Source organism: Opisthorchis viverrini (assembly GCF_000715545.1).
Source record: "Opisthorchis viverrini unplaced genomic scaffold opera_v5_295, whole genome shotgun sequence".
Lineage (NCBI taxonomy): Eukaryota > Metazoa > Platyhelminthes > Trematoda > Opisthorchiida > Opisthorchiidae > Opisthorchis > Opisthorchis viverrini.
In genome coordinates this window covers 1-20,464 of record NW_008751952.1, presented here as the reverse complement: position 1 = coordinate 20,464, position 20,464 = coordinate 1, and the positions used below count along the sequence as shown (strand labels likewise).

At 45.6% G+C, this 20,464-nt stretch overlaps 1 protein-coding gene across 1 annotated transcript; it reads right to left on the bottom strand.

Annotated features, from left to right (window-relative positions):
- Positions 1-16,873: 16,873 nt before the first annotated feature.
- Positions 16,874-17,065, bottom strand: T265_09659 (hypothetical protein; the record flags this gene model as incomplete). The annotated part of the gene is made up of 1 exon (XM_009175808.1): positions 16,874-17,065. The coding sequence occupies one exon, from the start codon at positions 17,063-17,065 to the stop codon at positions 16,874-16,876; it is 192 nt and encodes a 63-aa protein (XP_009174072.1).
- Positions 17,066-20,464: the final 3,399 nt, after the last annotated feature.

The window sequence follows — 20,464 nt, the reverse complement described above, 5'->3', positions numbered from 1 at the left end:
TGTTTTGAGTACCAGAGTTAGTATATGAGACTCGCGAATGACCGCTGCAAGTGCGAGCGAAATCAGAAGAGAGAGTCGAAGCACGTGACCACGCTTGTATTATGTGAAATTGTACAAGGGCGCGTTTTTTTGTAGTTTCTCGTATTCAAACAAAAAACGATTATGCAATTGATGAAATACCTAGTGTTATTATGGAAGTAAAATAAAGGTACAAAAACGCCACAGACCGGGGTACAAAGTCAGGTCAATGTCAATCAGGGGGGTGTACAAGAGGGTTACTCTTTCCTGCCCGGGGCTCGTGGTGGCTCGTCCGTGGTACCTGCAATAGGGAGAGAAAGGGAGAGGCATTATAAGGTCATATGAGAGACGTGCAAGCAGATACAGTCGAGTTTCAAATGCGCACATCTTTTTTTTAATTTTCGCGGCCAGACCCAGGCCCATCGCGCTCTCCCACTATTGTTACCAAACGCTGATCTTCGCCTCCTGACTGAACCCAGAATATCTTGGGTAAATTTTCACAAATCCGTAAATTTTAGGGACTGTGGTCGGTTGCCACTTTTTATTTCGAGTAACAACTTTGAGAAAATTCTAGGTGTATGTATGCTCGGTTGATGTTCCTACTTGTGCTTGAGTCTTCATGCGCTCAGGGTAGGATGCAGTATGCACCAAATGGATACATACAGTTGGCTGCTCTATGACTAAACCCGCTCAAATTTACTACTTCACTTCCGCAAAACAAACTAAACGTTACTCTGTCTGAGTTAATACGTGCTTACAGTAAATATGTGATTCAGTTAACACGTGATTACATGCTATGGAAGCGGTGAACGATGACGCTATCCTGTCTTAGTGTGAGCCAAACACACTGCCGATAAGCGGCTTTTTGCCAAACTGGTAAATACCCAGGCACCCGCCGGGATGTCGCAGGCTTAATGTTCTCCAGGTTCCGTGACAAGCGCTGCTGATGCGCCTCAATACTAGTGACACGGGTGTACAGTGCTTCACTACTTATCAGCGTAGACTGGCCCCACATAGAGCACATGACCTCTAATAAGAATTACCATTTCACCTCACATCAAAATAAGCGTTTTTTTGCTACAGTTCTGCTTCTTGGCCTCGGTGACCGGAGAAATAACCCCTTTCGACAAACCAGGGAGATTCATTGTATTATCGTGGGTAGAAAGTGGATTTCGAGCATAAGCTTGCAGGTTCATGAACGAGCCGGGAAATCAGACGAGTATATCAGCTGATCGACTGTGAAATCGTTAGATCAAGTGTTTAGGCATGATGTGGAGAGGCCAAACTCCAACTTTCTCTCCATACCAAGCGATGAAAATACGTGCTTACCAATCAGACTACCCGTTTAAGCGACCACTCATCGCGAAACCTCTTTCGCACCAGCTGGGCTTATCGCCACACAATGATTTCATTGCTCAGCACTTATATCTTAACACACTTAAGATTCTGAAATGGTACGTGAAGAAGCATCTGAAGAAATCCCACGTACACCGATTCGCCCAGCTGACAACTTCACAACTTTAACCACCAGTGGTTGCCTCCATCTTAAGCTGAACTGGAGGCACAACACAGACGTTCTTGCCGTTAGGATTAACCTGTTTGTCATCAGACCGTCCTTGGTAGGAATTACTCTCGATTCTAAGGCATATGCAGCCGAATCTCTGTCGCATTTCCAGTTTCAGACCACTCAGGTGCGCCGGACTTAGCAATGGAATATGACAGATTGTTGGGTCGGTCAATAAAAGCTAATGCCTAGTGTCATCTTTTTAGGTAAGAAAATCTCATGATTATCCACACGAAGTAATTTTGTTCGGTGACTAACGGAACTATATAGCAAAATAAACAGGTTTGCCCAGGAAAGCTGCCTAAATAAACAACGGTTGAACCAACGACCTACCCATTTGTTTTCTTAGTACAGCTGAGCAACACATAGCAACGGAGGGACTCGCTTTTGTTGTCAGGACCACATCTCACAACTGACCTCGACAGCATATAAAATGCACTGACAGAACAAGCCGTAACGGAGGCTTCTCGACAACCATCCGGCAAAGTAAGCATGCTGTCAACTACATAAAAGACATCTTACATCTAAGTGGGAGCCAGAAGCATTCATAAAACTCAAAAGCCATTAGGACGGCCGACGAGCCAAGGATTCGTCACAACAAATTTAGAGTTTCAACTAACTGTTGAATTGTACAGTCGCACTGCCCGACTGATCGAGACTCGTGTTTACAACCTGTCAAATATATAATCATGGCACTCCCAAAGACAGGCAATGCAGGAAACAACTAAGGAAACTGACTGTAGTTGGAGGCAACACACACCATTCCTGTGGATTACAGAACGTGTCCAAAGACGGAGCCCCATCTATAGGTGTCGTTCTGTTGCCAGAAGGTCCGGTAGACGAAGGGACCGGAGACGCTACTTTCAACCCACAACAAACATGTTTTGACAAATCCCTCACCAGCCACATAACGTTGACCTAGGGAACAACTAAAAGTACGTCATCACCTGGGGTTACAATAAGCTGCATCTCAGAAGCTAAATAACAAGATTCTCATTCAGCCTGAAACAACAGGATCTATGAAACAGGAAACATTAATCAATATCAAAGGTCCAGGCATGAAGGCCTGATGCATTTTTGCAAACAGGTGCACTAGTAAATTAAGGGCGCCAGCGTCCGCAAAGGTTCGTAGGTTTCAATAAAGCTCGATAACATCCGATAACGAAGGCACAATACATTCATTTGCATACTAATTTGGTTCCAAAGTAAAACTCAGTTGAATTTGGCCGGATCTGTTGCTCACGACATTTTGTCCAGGAAGCAGGTATTACTTCCCATTCCGACTAACCACTTGGAAACCTTCTTCATCGATACAGTGCACTCCTCCAGCATATTCGACCGAGAGGCATTACATTTTCGGTGAACATTAGGTATACCGTGCATTAGAAAGTTCGTACATCTTTGTTATTCACTGTTTTGTCAATGCGGACAAGTTGAGTCTCGGTTCCGTCTCTATTGTGTCCAAATAAGTTCATCAACCTATTCAACAATTCTGGAAACTTTGACCTAAGGTACGGTCTTCATCGCTATTAATAAACGCTAGAATAGTCTTCATTCTGCCTTCTGTCCCGTCAAAATGTATAGATAGCTGCTTTCGGCCTTGATCTTAACCCTTTTATGGGATGCGGCTTTCAAAAATAGCATGGGGCATCCGACGGACGAACTCAAACATCCACTTGCTAAACTACTGAATCATTTGCGGCACCTTTGAACAATAACATTGTTTTGCACTCGCTGGCCTCTCCCTGCAGGCCCCATCCCCGACTGATTCCAAAGGTGAAGCATACACTTCGTCATTGCTGGATAAGCTGGTTAGGATAAGACAGCCAGTTGCAGGCTCACCTGCACAAATGCTCAAAAAGAATTTGACCATTGACCGACGCGTGGTCGGATGTATTTAGCAGAGGCTCTGACACTTTAAAGAGTAATCTAAAACCACCAGAAGCGGTTGTTGCCATAATAGTAATATTGCCACGGCCAACCTGTAGACGTAAGGCCAGGCGAACAACGGCCTTTGTGTTGTCGTCCAGATTTTTGTCAATGTTATTAGACTCACTTTCCGGACTGTAAGTACAACGGTAGTAATTTCAAATTTTACATCAGCTTCCGTCCATCAGCACAGAACACTGCCTGGTGCCTGTTGTCTTTTTTTAAACAAGATGCGATTCGTCACTTGGTTAATTAGACGCTTTTCTTAGCCGTTATCCCTAGAAAAATGGACCCTCACTGAATTACCCTTGCTTACCATTGACACGTGGTAAAACATCTACTCCGTGCAGAAATCAGGTTACCAGCACTTATCAGGGCTCTTCGATTTAAAATTGGACCTGTGCGGCAGGTATCGCCTCTATTTCCTCTCTTTCATGACTTCTGCCTTATGTTTCTGCGTGTCGCCCAATTGAACTACTGGAATACAGCATCAGTTCAAAAACTATGTTAACTGAGTAAAACCCAAGCCTAACGACCGGAATGTTTTAATGACCAGCAAAACTCTTGTTTGTTCTTGAAACACCTCTCGGCTGCTAAAACACTTACATGCACCTTGATGACACTGCTCTGTGCCAATAAATTGATCCGGGTTCATAACACCCCACTATGGTGATGACGTCGTTTGGCGACAAAGGGTTTCTCACGACAGTGTTTTCGGGCCTACTACCTCGTAATCAGGCACTGTGGTACATTTCTTATAGACATTTTATACACCAAATTGTTTTTGGAATTCAATTAAAAATCAGCATACGTTTGACTTGCACACCTCAGTGACAGATCCGGTGCTCGATGACAATACGTATAGCTACCTTCAAATAGCCTAATTGCACCGCCTCGAACCACCTTCTGGAGTAGTTCTCTGTTACCTGGGTCTCGCTAGCTGTACATACGACACCAAATTTAAACACCTCGTGTGGAGAACTGGGTACCCTTCCTCGGGGAAGCGCTTCGTTTTGCCACACGGGACACTTGCGGACTCTGGAGGTTTGAGATAAGTAACGAGGGATAACAACGCCTCGATGTTGACGTAGCCACAAACAGTGATTGTGCGCGGAGTGGAAAGACAGGTGACAAAGGTGCAGCTTACCGAAATCAATTTCGCTGAAACTTTGGAGATTTAAGGCTCCGAATTTTAAGGGTAGTTGACCCAATCAAAATGCGCGTTTCACTGGTACGTTGCTTATAACGTTTTGTTCAAGTACGGGGAATTTCCACCCCCATTTGTACATGATGGCCAGTTTACGGAATATGTTCTAAAATCAAACCCGAGCATATTCAAATTACGCACCGATATGTAAATAGGAGATGCTGTTTACAGGATAGCCAATGCTAATTTCACCCCGGTGAATAGTTCAATAACGCTCGCTTGCCTTATATTTGTCAGATGTAACAAAATGGATGAGTTCGTTCAGAGAACATCGACAATATTTCTTGGGAGGCTTAAACTACGTTCAGCATAGAAATGGAAGATAACTTGGTGCTTTTTACTCTAGCGATCGTAAAAGGTCGATTAGCCTTACCAGCTGCGACGAATTCCTTTGTTTGGTGTGACGCCTCCTGCGACAATATGATACTCTTTCCTACATAGGTTGCAGATGACTGCCGCACTTTGAGTTTGTGCAAAAAAGAGATGACTTAACTGTCTTTCGTTTAGGAAAGTACTCACAAGTTTGCTGATATTTTTTCGGGTACTTTCAAAATCCAATGTGAAGGAACCAGTTTTTCCACAAAACTCCTCACCGTCTCTACAAATACATCATGCTGATCAATGCCAGCCATTGAAAATATTAAGTCCGCGTTTAAAGTAGACCCTAAGTGAGTTCAAACAAATTTCGGTACAGTTGCGACTGCTTCGGGAGATTTTAAGGTTTTAAGTAAATGCCGTCGGAAAGAAAGCTTTATGTAAACATCTCCTTGGCTCAAACAATGCTAATAAAGAAATTTCTAGGTATGCGTCCTAAGGTGGCAACGAAGACTGAACTAATATCTTCACTCTATATTAGACGTGAGCTATTCGATGACCTCGAGAATTTGCACATGCAAATATAATGGTGTGGATGAAAAATATTGGGATACACTCTCTGACTAAGCTAGCTGCGAAATTCCGAAAATCGACCACGTTTATTTTGGTTGGCTCTTGATAGATGGCGTGATGGCCTGAACATGCGGAAAACAGGCCGCAGAGACATTCCGGCTAGACAGAAATGTTTGGTTTTGCCAGCTTTTGTTGGTAAGACCCCCTTTTCAGCGTTAGCGTTCATCGCCAACTGACTTCTATTATCACTTCTTGTGTGTCTTCGTTACCTCGTGTTCGTTCTTGCGTGACTTGATTGTTATAACATGGCACAGTCACAAACACCTAATGCACATTAAGAGTTATTAGTTTTCGTTTCTTTTGGACCTCTTGAATCCAGGTATGAGTGATAAATTTGATTAGCTTCGTTGCGGCGTCCGGAGAACCCTGGGCTCTTGATGTGTGGAGATTCGCCGCGTTTCTATTGTCTGGCGGGCATAGTATTAATCTGATGGACCTCGTTTCATGAAGTTTTCCTGTACAATTTTGAGTGTCATACAGTGTAGGATACTAAAGTTCCGACGAATGCAGACTCCAGTAGAGCAATTTTCCGACAGAGAAACACAAATTACATTATAGAGCAAACTGACGCACACCACAACTGATACCATCCGGAGTATTACGCTTCTGGGTCCTCAGTGCGACTGCACACTTTCGTTCACATTTACCCCAATTTGAATTCCATAGATGCCGGGACGAAAACGGGAACGAATTCTCAAAATTTTAGAGCATTAGCATTATACTCGATGACTTAGCCTGACACCCTCGTGCTTCGAAATTTCGGATGCTCGTTGTTGTTCCCTTGCTCCCGTTGATTGCAGTCACGAGGCACGTGAAATTACATTAAAATTAGATCAACGTACATCGGTAATCATTCGGAAAAAAGTCTAATCATTTTCGAAAAAGTTTGGTGACAATCGGTAGATTTATTTCTGGGCAACCCTTCGCTTTTGACACAAAAGCTTCGTCAGGCCAAGTGACTAGGTTCCGAGATTTAAGGCGGAAGGAGAACCAATTAGCTAAGTCAAGCTAACTCTCTGTCAGGTGTCGGCCGAGGGATTTTAGTGTGTTAGAGAGGTTGAACATGTGTTCGGTCGGTGGGGCAAACTACACGTGTTTGGGTCCAGTCTAGGGTCTAGTTCTTCTGGTTCGGTTCATTTGACGGTTCATCTTGAACTTCGTTTGAACCTTCTGTCAGTCTGCGTAGGTGAGTTAGTGCTAAGATAGTTGTGTAAGAGAGATGCTGTGACCCTTGGTTGGTTGGGGTTTCCACCCCCCCCACATCCCGTTTTTTCTAATGATCCTATGTGGATTGATAACCACACCGTCACGTGTCAACTCGGCTTATCTAAGACCCCTTTCCATACTCTCGCTAGCTCCACACCCCCGATTCCATTCACGCTGTAATGATTGGTGATTTCCACCGCCTCGGCTATCAGCTGCTGTGATGTGAATCGCAGTCCCCGTCTTAAAACTTCCACATTCTCCAGATCTATTCTATGTCCCGTGTCTAAAGAATGTACCGCCATCGCTGAGTCTTTGACCAGCGTTTGGTATTCTTCTGCCTTCCTTGCTGGTTTATTAATTCTTCTTTTGTGCTCACCAATTCTGGTGTGCAATTCCCTGGCAGTTTTTCCTGTATAAACCTTAGCGCAATCGTTGCAGTTAATTTTGTACACACAGTCCCTAGTCCTTTCAACCGGCAGGGAATCTTTCAGTTGCACTAAGACTGAGCGTAGGGTTTTTCCCTTCTGAAAAGCTACTCGAATTTTGGCTAAGTTAAAAAATCTTCGAATAACTCCCGATGTCCCTGCTTTATATGGAATGACTGCTGTGTCACTCCATTCCTTACTGGGTCTAGATACTGGAGCCAATATCTTCCTCAGTTGACGCCTAATCAAACTCACTGGGTATCCCATTTCTTGAAGTTTGTTGGCAATCTCAGTTTGAGCTGCCGCCCGGTCAATCTCTTCTCTGCACAGCGCTCTAACTCGACAAAACATCGATGAGACAATGCTGGCGTACGCGGACTTTGGGTATGTTGATGAATAGCTTAGGACGGTTCCTGTGTCTGTTGGTCTCTGGTAGATAGTCGTTTTCAATTTCCCACCAACCTTATGTGTAATACAGTCCAGAAAGTGTAATGTGCCCTAGGTGGACTCTACTTCCATGCTAAACTTAATGTGTGGGTTTAAACTATTAAGATAGTCTTGGAAGCTGTTCATGTTATCTCTTTTGATTACAACAAACGTGTTGTCAACATAACGCCAAAACACTTTGGGTGGACAGTGATATCCGGCAAAGGCTATTTGTTCGAAATACTCCATGTAAATATTGGCTAAAACTGGGGATATTGGAGATCCCATTGCAAGGCCTTGTCCTTGTGAGTAAACATTTATGTCAAAAACAAACTTATCAGGATTCAAACACACTCTTATGACCTCAACTATTTCATCCACCGAGAGCTGTGTCCGTTCCCCGATTGTCGTGTCTGCCAGTAACAACCTCTTGGCTACCTCCAAAGCATCTGCCCTAGGGATGTTTGTGTACATTGAGATTACGTCAAAACTCACGAGGACTTCGTCCATCTCCAGAGAAAGCTTTGCGACCTTGTTGGCAGTCGTAAGAATTCCTAATCAAGGTGCTTAATTTTCCCGTGGGGGTTTTTAGTATACCAGCTAAGAATCTGGCCAGTTCATGCGGCGGAAAGCCTATACCATCCACTATTGTCCTAACCGATACATCTGCCTTGTGGATTTTTGGCAGTCCGTAGAGTCGCGGTTGAACCGCACTGTTTGCCCAGCAATAAACCCACCGATTGTCACCAAACGTGTTAGAAAACGACGACTACCCAATCGATTTTAAGTATTTTTCACGTGATTGAAGTCTAATCATTGTTTAAGAGGTAAAACTTCAGTCTTATCAAGGGACGCCATTGCCCTAGCGCGCCTAGTACAATTAACTTTCTCTTGTGAAAAAAGTGCACGCACTTATTTCGCTTATTCGGAGTAATCAAGATGTTTGAAGGGAGCACCAGATGATTTCGGAAACTGTTTGACGATTGTGATATTTTTACGATAATAACAAACTGATGCGCGGGTGTAAGTATGGGAATGCATGGATGAAATTTCTCCAGATAGCGCAGTGGCAAAGAAAGAAGTGTATTGGCATTGCTCTTTTTAAGGCGCGCCCGCATACTTGCATGAAGCAAACAGTCAGACGGGAGGTAGAGCTTTGTGATAGCTTGGACATGAAGTGAATATGCATTTAAATTTCTAAAATCAAAGCACCAAAACAACTAAGCAAAAAAGTACTAGTTTGTTCGTGTATACCACTGATGGGGCATGCAATTAGCGTGTGGTTTCCTACGCCTCGCGTTTAACGAACTGTGGGTTTATTACGGAACTTGTGGAACTGCTGTGCAGCATTCGTTTACAATCTCATGCTAGTCAATGAATATCCACGAAAGCTCGAGTAGACGCATGAAAATGGTTACTTTCTAAAACCAAGGCGCACATGGGACGTTTACGTTCCTGTTCAACAGTTTGTAACCGTTTAGTTGGTGGTTGATAATAAACAACTCCGTGGTGGGGGGCTTTACTCCCTACACCAGTATTTAAGTGCTATAGCTGGCTCATTGGAAATAAAACTAAAATCCGCTGCAGATTGTGGGTGACTTTCGATAGTTAATTTGTTGCCCAAAGTCATGAACAGTCCGAGCGGGTATGGTGAGGTGCAGAATTTCACCTTGTGGAGAATGAAAACCTGTGTATCAGAAGTATTTTGTACGTTGAAGCAGGAAAATCTTTTTGGTATCGCTGTCGGAAAGGAGTCAGCGGTAAATGTTTTCAGGGGAAGCAGAGAAAGTTATGGCGCAAGGCCAAACGAGCCCCTTAAATAAAGTGGTTGGGTTTGTGTTCGGGAACAAACTGATGTTGTGTTGCATTACCGACAAGGTATAGTCTGAGTAACACCTCTGACAGATTATAACAGATTGGTCTCAGAGGGGCTTGAGATCAGCCGAGCAGTTCGTTCTCGGTGGCAATTAATGATCCGATATGGTGGGAATGTGTGAAGTAGTCGAGGTATGAAGAGAATAGCCGAGTTTGCCATCAGACCAGGTATGACAGTGCCATCCAACCATTGCACTAGCGTACTTCCGTTTTTCTGAAAGCCCAGGCATGGACGACGCTATTGTGGTTGCGGGCAGAAGATTCGTGTTCCCTTGGTGGCTTGACTTGAGTTAAACAAGAAGTTTGACGCAGACAGAGTCGAGCCGGTGCAGGATCACAGTTAATTTCGATTAGGTTGTAGGTCCGAGTGGACTTAAACAGGAGGTCAGGCGGAATAGATAACAACCGTAAAAGGCACTTGTTGCATCTTCTGCCGGATTGTAGAGCTTCAGAAGAGGAGTTAATGGGATGGAATCACTAGAGTCATATAGGTGTGAGGAGTCATCAGATTACATAGAGTTCAGTAACTGAAAAAACGCAAAGTTTATCACAATTGGAGAGATAACGTCAAGCTGTAGATGAGTCCAGATGGGTCTAAATTTGCTTTGAATATTCAAGCAAACAACGACTGGCTGAGCTTGCCGGTAAAGTGCAAAAGGCATAGAACGATTGTAAGTGTGCTTCTGCTTGGCAGTTATGGAGCTCATTCGGATGGTGATCCAAGATGCCAGCGTTAGTAGTAGGTTCCGTAGTTTCTGTTTTGCATTGAGCGTCGGTGGATCGGCAGGTGTACGCCAGGGTGAGAAAGTGAATGCTTGTTTATGGTGGGGTAGAGATCTGGCTGGTATGGTAACGAGGAACGAGGTTATTCTTCAGATTCATTATTCAAGGTATTTGCAAAGCGAGTTACACAGGGGACTGCTGCAGTTTTAGGCTTAGTCACAACGTCCCGTCAGGGGGAGTTGTTCAAAGGGGTGGTTAGTGAGAAAACGTTTGGTAGATAGGTAGGTGGTGATAGATGCAGCGCTTCAGAGCAACAGGGGAGGGACTGTAGCTTTATTGGAAGTTGCCGTGTGAATTACACATTAAAACATGGGCCAATAGTCAATGAGCTGCTGCTGTCGGCTCCAGGCAAAGAGTAGGCACAGCAAAAAGGTCGGTAAGCGCTAGTTATGAAGGCACGCTGGTGCAACTTCGGTTTCTTAAAACGGAGCAAACCCATCCAGGTGTCATCTAAAAACAGCCATTAGATAAGTCGAAGGGATGCGCCACCTGCTACTATAGAGACGATTTGGAACGCCCTTGTGTCTTTTACTTCACGTCTTACACAAACCCACAATGGACAACCGAAGACAGTGGCCCGGTGGAACTGATACTGAGCACCTGAGATGATTCTATTGTCAGCTTGACAAATATGCGGTGCTTGTGTTCGGCTTTTGAAGAAACTTCATCTCCGCACCCAAAACGGTTATATCCAAGCCATACCCAGAAGGCCAACTAATGCCACACCAGTATCAAGTACCGGGGCTAAATTTTATTCGCGGACTAAACTGAATGCATCGCGGACCCCAAGACGAGCTTTCTGTTCACAGCCATCAAGGCCACTTCAGCCTTCAACCGGATCGTGGTCTGTCTGTTATGCTGCCCCCACAGGGCATAGAATCCCGTGTGAACCGTTGGCGCTCACTTATGTGGCTCCACACAGCCACCCAACCCCTGTACGCCCTGACCATTACAGATTTAACCAACTTCAGAAACAGAGAGCTCTCGTTACGTGTCATGGAGACGGAAGCTGCATATTTCTATGCATCCTGGGATTCTTGAGCCCAAAGCTCTAATGTTGGAGATGCTAGCAAGGTTGTCGACTTTTTGTGTGCTACACGGGTAAAGATCTACTCACAGATCAGCTTCACGGATTCACGGATTGATGCAGAGGATCGAGCCCCCCCCCGCTTTTTCCCGGTCTGTCCTGTTCTTGTCGTTCGGTGGCTGCCGTTTACCTGAAAGTCACCAGCGACAAAAGGGTGTAGTACTGCTGTCTAAGTTCTCAGCTTGGGGAAGTAAGCTTGCCGGTGCGAGGACTCGCAACGACAAGCGTCCAACAGCGCTTTAAACTGGGTACCAGATGGGGCGTAGACAACCGCCGGAGAAAGGTTATCCCATGCAGCAGCTTCCTGAAAGGATTTGAACCAACATTGAAAAGTCTGACAAACGTAGTTCAAACTTGTTACAAGTAAGTATTAGCTCTCATCCGAGGTGGCGATACTCTAAGGGAGAGAGGTCAAACACCGCCAGAAGCGCTTCATAGTTCATAGATTTAAGGCCTGCAGCCATTTTCGCAACAGCTCGTTGGACACACTCACTGAGCAGACAACTTGGCTGGCGTGTTCAAAAATGGTCTGACGTAAGCCTCCGTCTAGTATTTGGAAGTCCGCGTGAGTATTACGGGAGAACGTGTGCCTATTCAGCCGTGGAACGGCGAAAGCCATTTGAGCCGATTGCCCACAACGTAGTGCGGATAAACATTCGCAGCAAGCCAGACACCCGAATTCTTTTAGCATCTAGGATGTCTTCGCGACGTCATCTGCTACACGAAAAAGGCGTTCACTCAGGCCACTCCGAATGACATTTGGGCACACTTTTCGTCATTCAGAGAAAAGTGTTGATCCGACGACCAATGCTTTCCAACGTCTGCATCCGTTCATATGGCACTGACATTTTCAATTCGCCCGCAAAAAAGGCATGAACTAACGTCTGGATGGTCGTGGACATAGATAGAAACAGCAGTGTTTCCAAAACGGAGCCTTGGGGAACTGTTTTGGAACCCATAATCGGCTCGACGATTATTTTATACCAGTAAAAATCTAGCGCTATTTCACTACACGAGGTAGCAGAAGGTGTGGGTGGTAACACAATCGCTGCCCTGCTGTGCTTCCCCACAGGACCGCTTCAATGTGCTCCGCACACATTAGGTCGCCAGGATCCCGAAATATGGTGCATTGCGGATCTGCGCGTGGTGTGTTTCATGGGCATAAACCCAGTGTTGCTTCAATGCGGAGACGCTAGTTTCTTGGATCAGCTTAGCGTTTAGTAGCGGAGCTGTGATACACCCGGTAAACTTCACTAAACTCACAGCTATTCTGCCACCTGTTAGACGTTCGACACCGGTAAATACCCACCTTACGGGGGCAGGGTAATGATTACACTGATTTCTAGTCCAATGCACGTCTCTGGAGACTTACATGTGTTTGCGCAAAACTGCTTTCACAGATTTACAAAACGTCTTTCGACCGAAGAGGTAACCGGGGCTAGTACACTAGAAATTAAAAAGCTCAAACAAAGAGACAGTAATTATTCTCCCCAACCGTCATTTTCCCAAATTTTACACTGAAGCGCTCCACATCATTGCTTAGCCCAATTCCTCGGATCACTGGCTGACCGCAACATTATATACAAACCATCGAACAACCAAGCCTCCAGGCATGTGCGGTAACCGTATAGTTAAACGCGGTCTGGTATTCTGACTTCACTCTCGAAAAAATCACAACGGCGTTACGAAGCTTACTAAGGACTTTTTCTTCCATGCTCCAAAATCGGGATCTCCCAGGTCACCTGTAACTTCATCACTGTGGAAGACACACAAGCACAGTTCATGTCCAATGACCTGGCCCACTCTCCCAACTATCGAGAGTAAAATGCCAAAGCGTGATGAACTTTAATGCTACACCCGACGTTCCCAACACATTTCCCCATATGTATATGTCGCAGGTAGTTTTTCTGTACTGGCCTTGTGTAAGAATACATCACTGTCATTTATTCGAGCAATGCCCCTTTATTTCACTGGAAACAGAATTCCACCGGTGGGAAAGGTGGGGAATGAGCACCTGTACATCAGAGCCCGCACGCACTCTTCAGCTCGCACCACTTAGAAATTTCTGATAACAGAAAATTATTGTCCTGACATATCCAAACAAGATAGTCCAAAAGACGAGCTCACCTACCATCTAAACTCTCGTCAAACCAGTGAGAAGGATTGTTTTAATCATCGATGGGAGGCGGGTGAAACGAAACGCCCGGCCATATTTTCGTAATGACCTTCAGGAGTTATTTAGGCCGTCCTTGGTCCCTTGTCACAATGACAGGTGGATTTATTGCCGTAAGTTATTTTGCTCCTGTTGTTGTTTATTATTCGAGGTCTAATTTAGCCGGTAGTCGCGAATGAATGCCATATATCTGCCTATGTATTAGCACGAAATTTTTGTGAAGGATTAGTACACTGGGTCGAAGTATTTGTCGAAGTCAACCTCGTCGGATTGGTTGTTGTAGTTCGGTGTCTTTGTCTCACGGGAGGGGCATAGGTGACACTGCATTTTGTGGTGTCAGTGCTAGGAAGCACTAGCCCAGGTGCGTAATTTTGCTGTTGTCAAAGCTCAAAAGCACCGAAAACTTATTCGAGGGACAGTGGTCGTCTTTTTGGGACGTGCTTGTGGGTAACTATCTACCCTAGGCTCTGGGCGCTATTCGGCTCTCTGGTATCGCAGCATTTTCTCACAGGGTGTCAACTCCCTTCGGAATGTTCTCATTCAGGGGAAGTTATCAGTCTTGTGACTAATAACTTGCTGCCTTAAGGTCCATTTGAAGTGCGCTGGCATCGGGACTCAAAGGTATGTTCACGTTCCTGAGCGCGGCTAAGACTACCAGTCTGTAGTCCCAAAACTTCGCCCGTGCTCGTCTCAGTCACAACCAGGCTATGTTCATGGCGCCACCACAGACATCTGTAACACGAGGACTCGTATGTTTAACTGATGGCCTTTTGTGTATGTCTCATAATGTACCTCTTTCAAGGTACGATACATGTTGGTTGTATTCTGCAAGTCAACCTAACTTCAGTCCGTTGAGATGCGAATTCAACCTAATCCAGCTAGCTAACCAGTCTGCTCACACATGAATTGATTGATTTGCAAGAAACAACAGTGAGCGTCCGTCTACAGCGGGGTACACTGAAGGCGGCATTTCACTGCGGTTTTTCTGGGGGCGACAGTAACATGCATATACCGGTCCAGTTATCCTCTATCCTGTTGCGTTCAGTTAGCGACAGCTATGCACCATCGGTCCGTGCGTTTACGCTGTTAAGATGCAGTTCATTGGGTCCTTTGAGGCAAGCAAACAATTTTGATTAGTCGTAATCTGTAATAACCGGCCGATTTCAGTTCGCGGTGCCTTTGTTGAGAATATTCACGGGGCTTGCATTTGGCTAGAACTAGTCCCTTTTGTGTCGTTTCCTCACTTCGGAGATCCTTATGATGAAGCTTGCGGCTGTATGTAGGTGCCAAATGTTGATGTCCATGATGCCGGAAACCTCACAGTAACTAAGGGTGCCGACAACACCAACAAGAGGAATAATTTCCGTACACATGCATTGCTAGCTAGGACTCTGTTACTTGGTCTAGGGCACAGACGATATACCCTGGTCAACCCACGGATTCTTGTCTCCGTCAAACTTAGGCACATGGCTCTCAGCCTGCAGCTGGTGGCTTAAACTTCATAAACGATTGGATGAGATGCGATTCCAGGCTCCGGAAACTCTTATGTAAGAACCGCGTTGAGATTCTTGTGAATCTCTGTGGGTCGTACGATGATCCAGCGCACAGAGCAGCTAGCGTCAAACCATTGAAGTTGTTTCAGACACCGTCTGAGCTACGTCGCCCTGCGTGCTAACTGATTGTGTGATATACTTGACATTAATCTTCGAAATTATTCAACTAATCTAATGCCATATTCCATTACCTTACCCACCCCTCCACTGAATTCACCTGTTCAGCATCTTTTTGTGGGATTGGGAAAGTAGTGCACAGTGACCCTGTTGCTGTCCACACTGTCTAGCGTAAAGTTTTGTTTCTTGAGGATAGGTAGTTCGACATTTCTTCGTAGAAAAACCTATTTTCTTTCGAGGAGAATACTGTTAGCTTAGGCTGTACAAGCTGCTGTGCCTCTTGGACTGGATAGTTTTGCCGCAAATGTTGTCACTAACCGAGATAACGTCAGTGCATAGTGGGTCAGCGGCAAGTAGACATCGGGATGTAGATGTGGGTAGTTCTGCATGGTGCTTGTGGATGCGGGGGAGAAGCTTCTGACTACGATTACTCCTTAAGATGGTCGCTCCGGTTTGTCGGATAGTTAGATAAACGCCTAATTGATCAGCGTCTGAATAGACTTCGAGACTGCCCTCTGATACTCATTCCCTGTGATCTGGCGCGAGATGGTCCAGTGGTTGAAGCACGAATTTACTGCCTGGAAGATCCGTGGTTCGAACCCGACCTCTGTCTTTCAACTTCCCCTGTCTAGGCTTGGGCAACCTGGCAGTATCCAAACCCTCGTGCCTCCTTTGAGTGATACGACAGTTAAGCACCGAAAGGATGCTACGGTTGAATGATTTCTATGTAACCCTCGATCAAGCAGAGAATCATCGAATTAATCGTATAACGCAAATTGAACTGACGGAACAGTTGAACAGAAGGTTGATCGACGAGTGACGGGTCATTTGGAGTGAACCGAAGAGGAAGCTAGGCAACCATCCAAGCCGGCAGTCCGATTGTAGATCGCTCCTGTCAAAAGTCTTGTAAACAGCCACAGCACTTTTCAGATTATACACGCCGACATGCCTTGCACTGCCAACTCACTGGCCACTTATGGTGTCACCTCGGTTGGCAATGAAACGCCTACGACTAAATTGTCCAGTTCAGCGAACAGAAAAACAGCTAAACATGTTTTCACCGGAAATAGAAGCGTTTCAAGGGCAAACCCCAACTAGAATGTTCGGAAGATGAGAGTGGAATGTGCTGTACGTCCCTACACTTGCGAATGTTGGGTTAGTTGATTTTCCAGTTCGATAAATGCAACAGATGCTACTGACCAGCATGACCTGAAGTGAGAGTCCCATGCTGGTTGCGTCGTGTCACCAGAAAAATCGCTCGGGAAGAACGCAAGCGTTTTTCTCATTCCGGAAACCCGAATACGATATCCAAGGCCGAGCTTACGGCTCCACTCTCTAGGTGAATCTGTGGTTGTTAGGGCAAGTTGCGCTCGCTTTGATATGATTCACAGTTCTCGAACCGAAACTTGCCTACTTGAATGGATACCCGTAAACAGCTATCACTGTCACATTCGTTCAACTCACTGGCTTAATTGCCCTCGTTTATTGCTTATGCATACTCGTTAACCAACTGTAGCTTTGATCCAACAGGGGAAATTTTTCATCTTCAATTGATCACCTTCTTATCCATCCAGAAATGTCCGGATAATGTCCTGGTCACCGGATGCCTCTGTACGCAAGTCGGACACCAGTTCGTCAAGACTTTGATCTTTTGACCCATTCAGGTTGAACAGTTTTGTGTCCAACTGTTCCTCACTTCTGTTAGTTTTGTCGCATTTACCTCGCCCGGCGTCCTCCAATTGGCGAACAGTCATTGGGCCGTGTTGATCATGTAGCTGTTAGTTATCAACGACAAGGTTCTCTTCTTGATCGTCGGTCTTTCCGAAACATTCACTTTGGTTTGGGTCACATTGATCTAAATCAAGCCTTCTGCGTGTACAAACCCAAAGAGTAGTGCTCTGTCTTCTCATGTTGGGTTTACCACAATCCATCCGACACTTCCTCTACGGCTAGTAGGCTTCACTAAGGTTGTCCTTTCTGGTTTAGTCATCGACAAAATCATGGTGTGCACTTTCGAAGGAGCCGTATGCGAAACCGTCAAATGACTGACGGAGTGGTCTTGATAGACTTATTTGTCCATCAGGTATCCACACACTCTACTTAAACACGCACGGAATCCGCCCGCCTACGTCATCTTTGGTCTCAGATGTATTTCGCTGAGGCTTAATGGTCTTGCCTAACAAAGGGTTATGGGAACAGTGTGTGTGCGTGTGTGTGTGAGAGAGAAAGAGAGAGCAGAGCCGTGAGATTAATCAATCAATCAGTTCAGCCAGTTTTCCAGCTATAATCTGTGTACTATGGGTATATTGGTTCCAGCTGCTACACTTTTGATCATCAGAAAGTGTGAGAGTGTAGGACATATAGCCAGGTATTGGAGACGATGGCAGGTTCAGTTAATTCGGAAACTGATTAGCGACGCATCCATTCACAAGCGCCACTGACTGAGTGAGTGGACCATGTCTGCAAGTCTCATTAATCACTGGTGAGTTGAGTTCCGCGGTCCCCATCCAGGGTGGTGGCAGTTGTCGGTCCGATTCGGTTCATTGGCTAGTGTCTTGACACTTCGCTGCCAGGTCATACACTGCCCACCTATTAGTCCCGTCCACTCAGCACAGAGCTGAGCGAAAAGAGCCTCGCTAGGCAGACGGTCTTTTTATGCCCTAACCAGCGTAGCTTATGAAGTGTGAGTAGTTCATCTATCGTGGGAGAGTTCCCTCTCTTAAAACCATCTGGCTAATCAGATGTTCCCACCAAACCCAACCAACTCTTAGGAGAAACCGATGGTCAAACACCGACAACCTTCGCATGCTCCTGCGCGTTGGGGACACGTTCCTGATCCATAGAGCAGTTTGGATCGCACAGCCACAGTGTAAACTCTGTCATTAACAGACGAGCTGACGTCACGTCATGCTGTACATGTCGAAAGTTGGCAGAAACTGTCATGGCCTTCCCGATTCGAAAACTACTCCCATCTCCAGCAGTTCACCGCTCAGATAAGCAAGTTTATCGGCTCGTCCGCAACCATATGATTTGGGTTTGACCCCACACAGTCTTGTAGCATCACTCTACACTTTGCAGGTTGGAAGCGTGTGCCAAAGCGTGCATCAGAATTACTTAGGTTACTTAAACTGGTTTGGACATTGAAGGATTTGAACCAAGGAGAGCAATATCGTCCGCATATTCAATGTCTTTGGGTGAACGTCCATGGAGCACTCCGACCCCGAGATTTCAGAGGCAGTTTGAGAAATTCCAAGCAGCATATCAGTCACAAAGTTGAAGAAAGGCGAGAAAAGCAGTCTTGTACCACTGAACGCAATAAACTCAGGCAGAAGCCTACCATATACTCGTATCTTTTTTGAAGATTGGAATCACTGTACGGGCGCTGCGCTCCATTGATATTCTCTTTTCCTTTCGAATCTGAAGTATGGCCGTCAGACTGTTCACGGGGACCTCACTATCCTTTTTGAAGAGTCCAGGGTGCCCTGTCGCGTTAAAGGGGTGATATCTCATGCTGGATTTCTGCTGTTGACGGTGCACTGGTGTCGACGTTCCATTCAGGCCCGCTGGGTTCTTCCAGCGGTTGTGTTGAAGGAGGCCAACTTAGCCGTTTGGAATGTTCAGCCCGTCTTTCAAGACGACTATTTTCTGAGCGAATTACCTTGTCCTTTTTTGCACATAGTTTTGCTAACACTCGTCTTCTTTTGACCGGTTGATTAAATCAGCTAAAATAGGGCACCGCTGTTGCCTGCAGCGAGAGCCTTCTCCATCTCCTGGGCCCTGGAAATTCATCAACCTTCTATGTCATTTTTCATGTTCCGGATTGCGCGGTGTGTGAGTGACCTGTGCATGACATCACAGTGGTTGTTGGTGTGGCCTTCTTGGCAGTAATAAAATCTGATCTCGAGGATATCTAGTGCTCACTTAGTCGAGTCGGATGATCTGAACAAACATTCCTGAGAGCCAAGAGCATAGTCTCTAACTCGCTTCTATTCAGTCTCCAAGCAGCCTTCGCCATACTCATGACTGTGCGTTTTTAGTATCTTTTCTAGCCAGACCAGCTCGATCCTCGAGCTACCGAAAATTGCCGAAGTTGATGGATGGAGTTGCTCTGCTTTGGCACGTGTAATGCTGACGGAAAGCGAAGTGATAACCGTGCCTGCACAATGACGTGATCAGTATGACAGAAGGAACGACAATCTTAATTGAGGCTCTCAGTGGCTTCCATGGCCACATGGCCTAATTGAGTTCATGACTGCATTGCGGTTGATAGCCTCCAGGTAGAGCGATGTGAGCGTTTGTGTTGGAAGTTCGTACTGGCCGGGAACAGACGATGATCAGCACACAACTGAAGCAGTCACTCCCCATTCATCATCATCATCATTATCGACAGCTTGACATCAGTGTTCAACACCGATACTTCACTGCCATAGGCTCTCCATTATTAGTACGTTGGGCATCGACTCCAAATCTATCCCCTAATTGTGCTCCCTCCAAGCTCAATTGTCCAAATGGATTCATATCACCCATCATGATTACTGTATCCGTCCGTCTCGCTGACCGAATCAGTCGCGACAGATCTTGAGCCTACGCCAAGACTGCACTACACCAAGACGATCGTTTACTGGGATCCAGTCAGATAAAGCACTTTAAGTCTTAAATTGAGTGTAACTCCCACATCGTAGATACCGCGAGCCATTGCGTCGGGAGCACCTAATATTCGAAGAATGAAATATGGAACATTTAAGCTCGTAAACGGTTTGAGGTGCACGACCAAAGTGCGTATTTCGGAAACAATATGCACCGACAGTAGGAAAAAGCAAGGTTTCAGCAAGAGATGCTTGTTGCCCAATTTAACATAGAGTACGGACACTAAAGGCTGCAACTTGGATAAGATCTCTTGAGGTCATTTAACAACATTTTTTTAAATTGTTCTGGGCGATGGTTTAGACACGGAACGTTATCGGCAGCATGACATCGGTGTTCACCACTAATGCTTCGCTGCCGCAGACACGGAGCAATGGCTAGAGGACTGGTAGATGGGTTGATTGCACTGCTATGTTGGACGGGTGGAAAGGGGGTGAGCTGGGTGGTTGCTGAGCTTCAAGGGCAAACGATACTGTCTGGTTGTTACGAATAGAGTATCGGTTCTGATT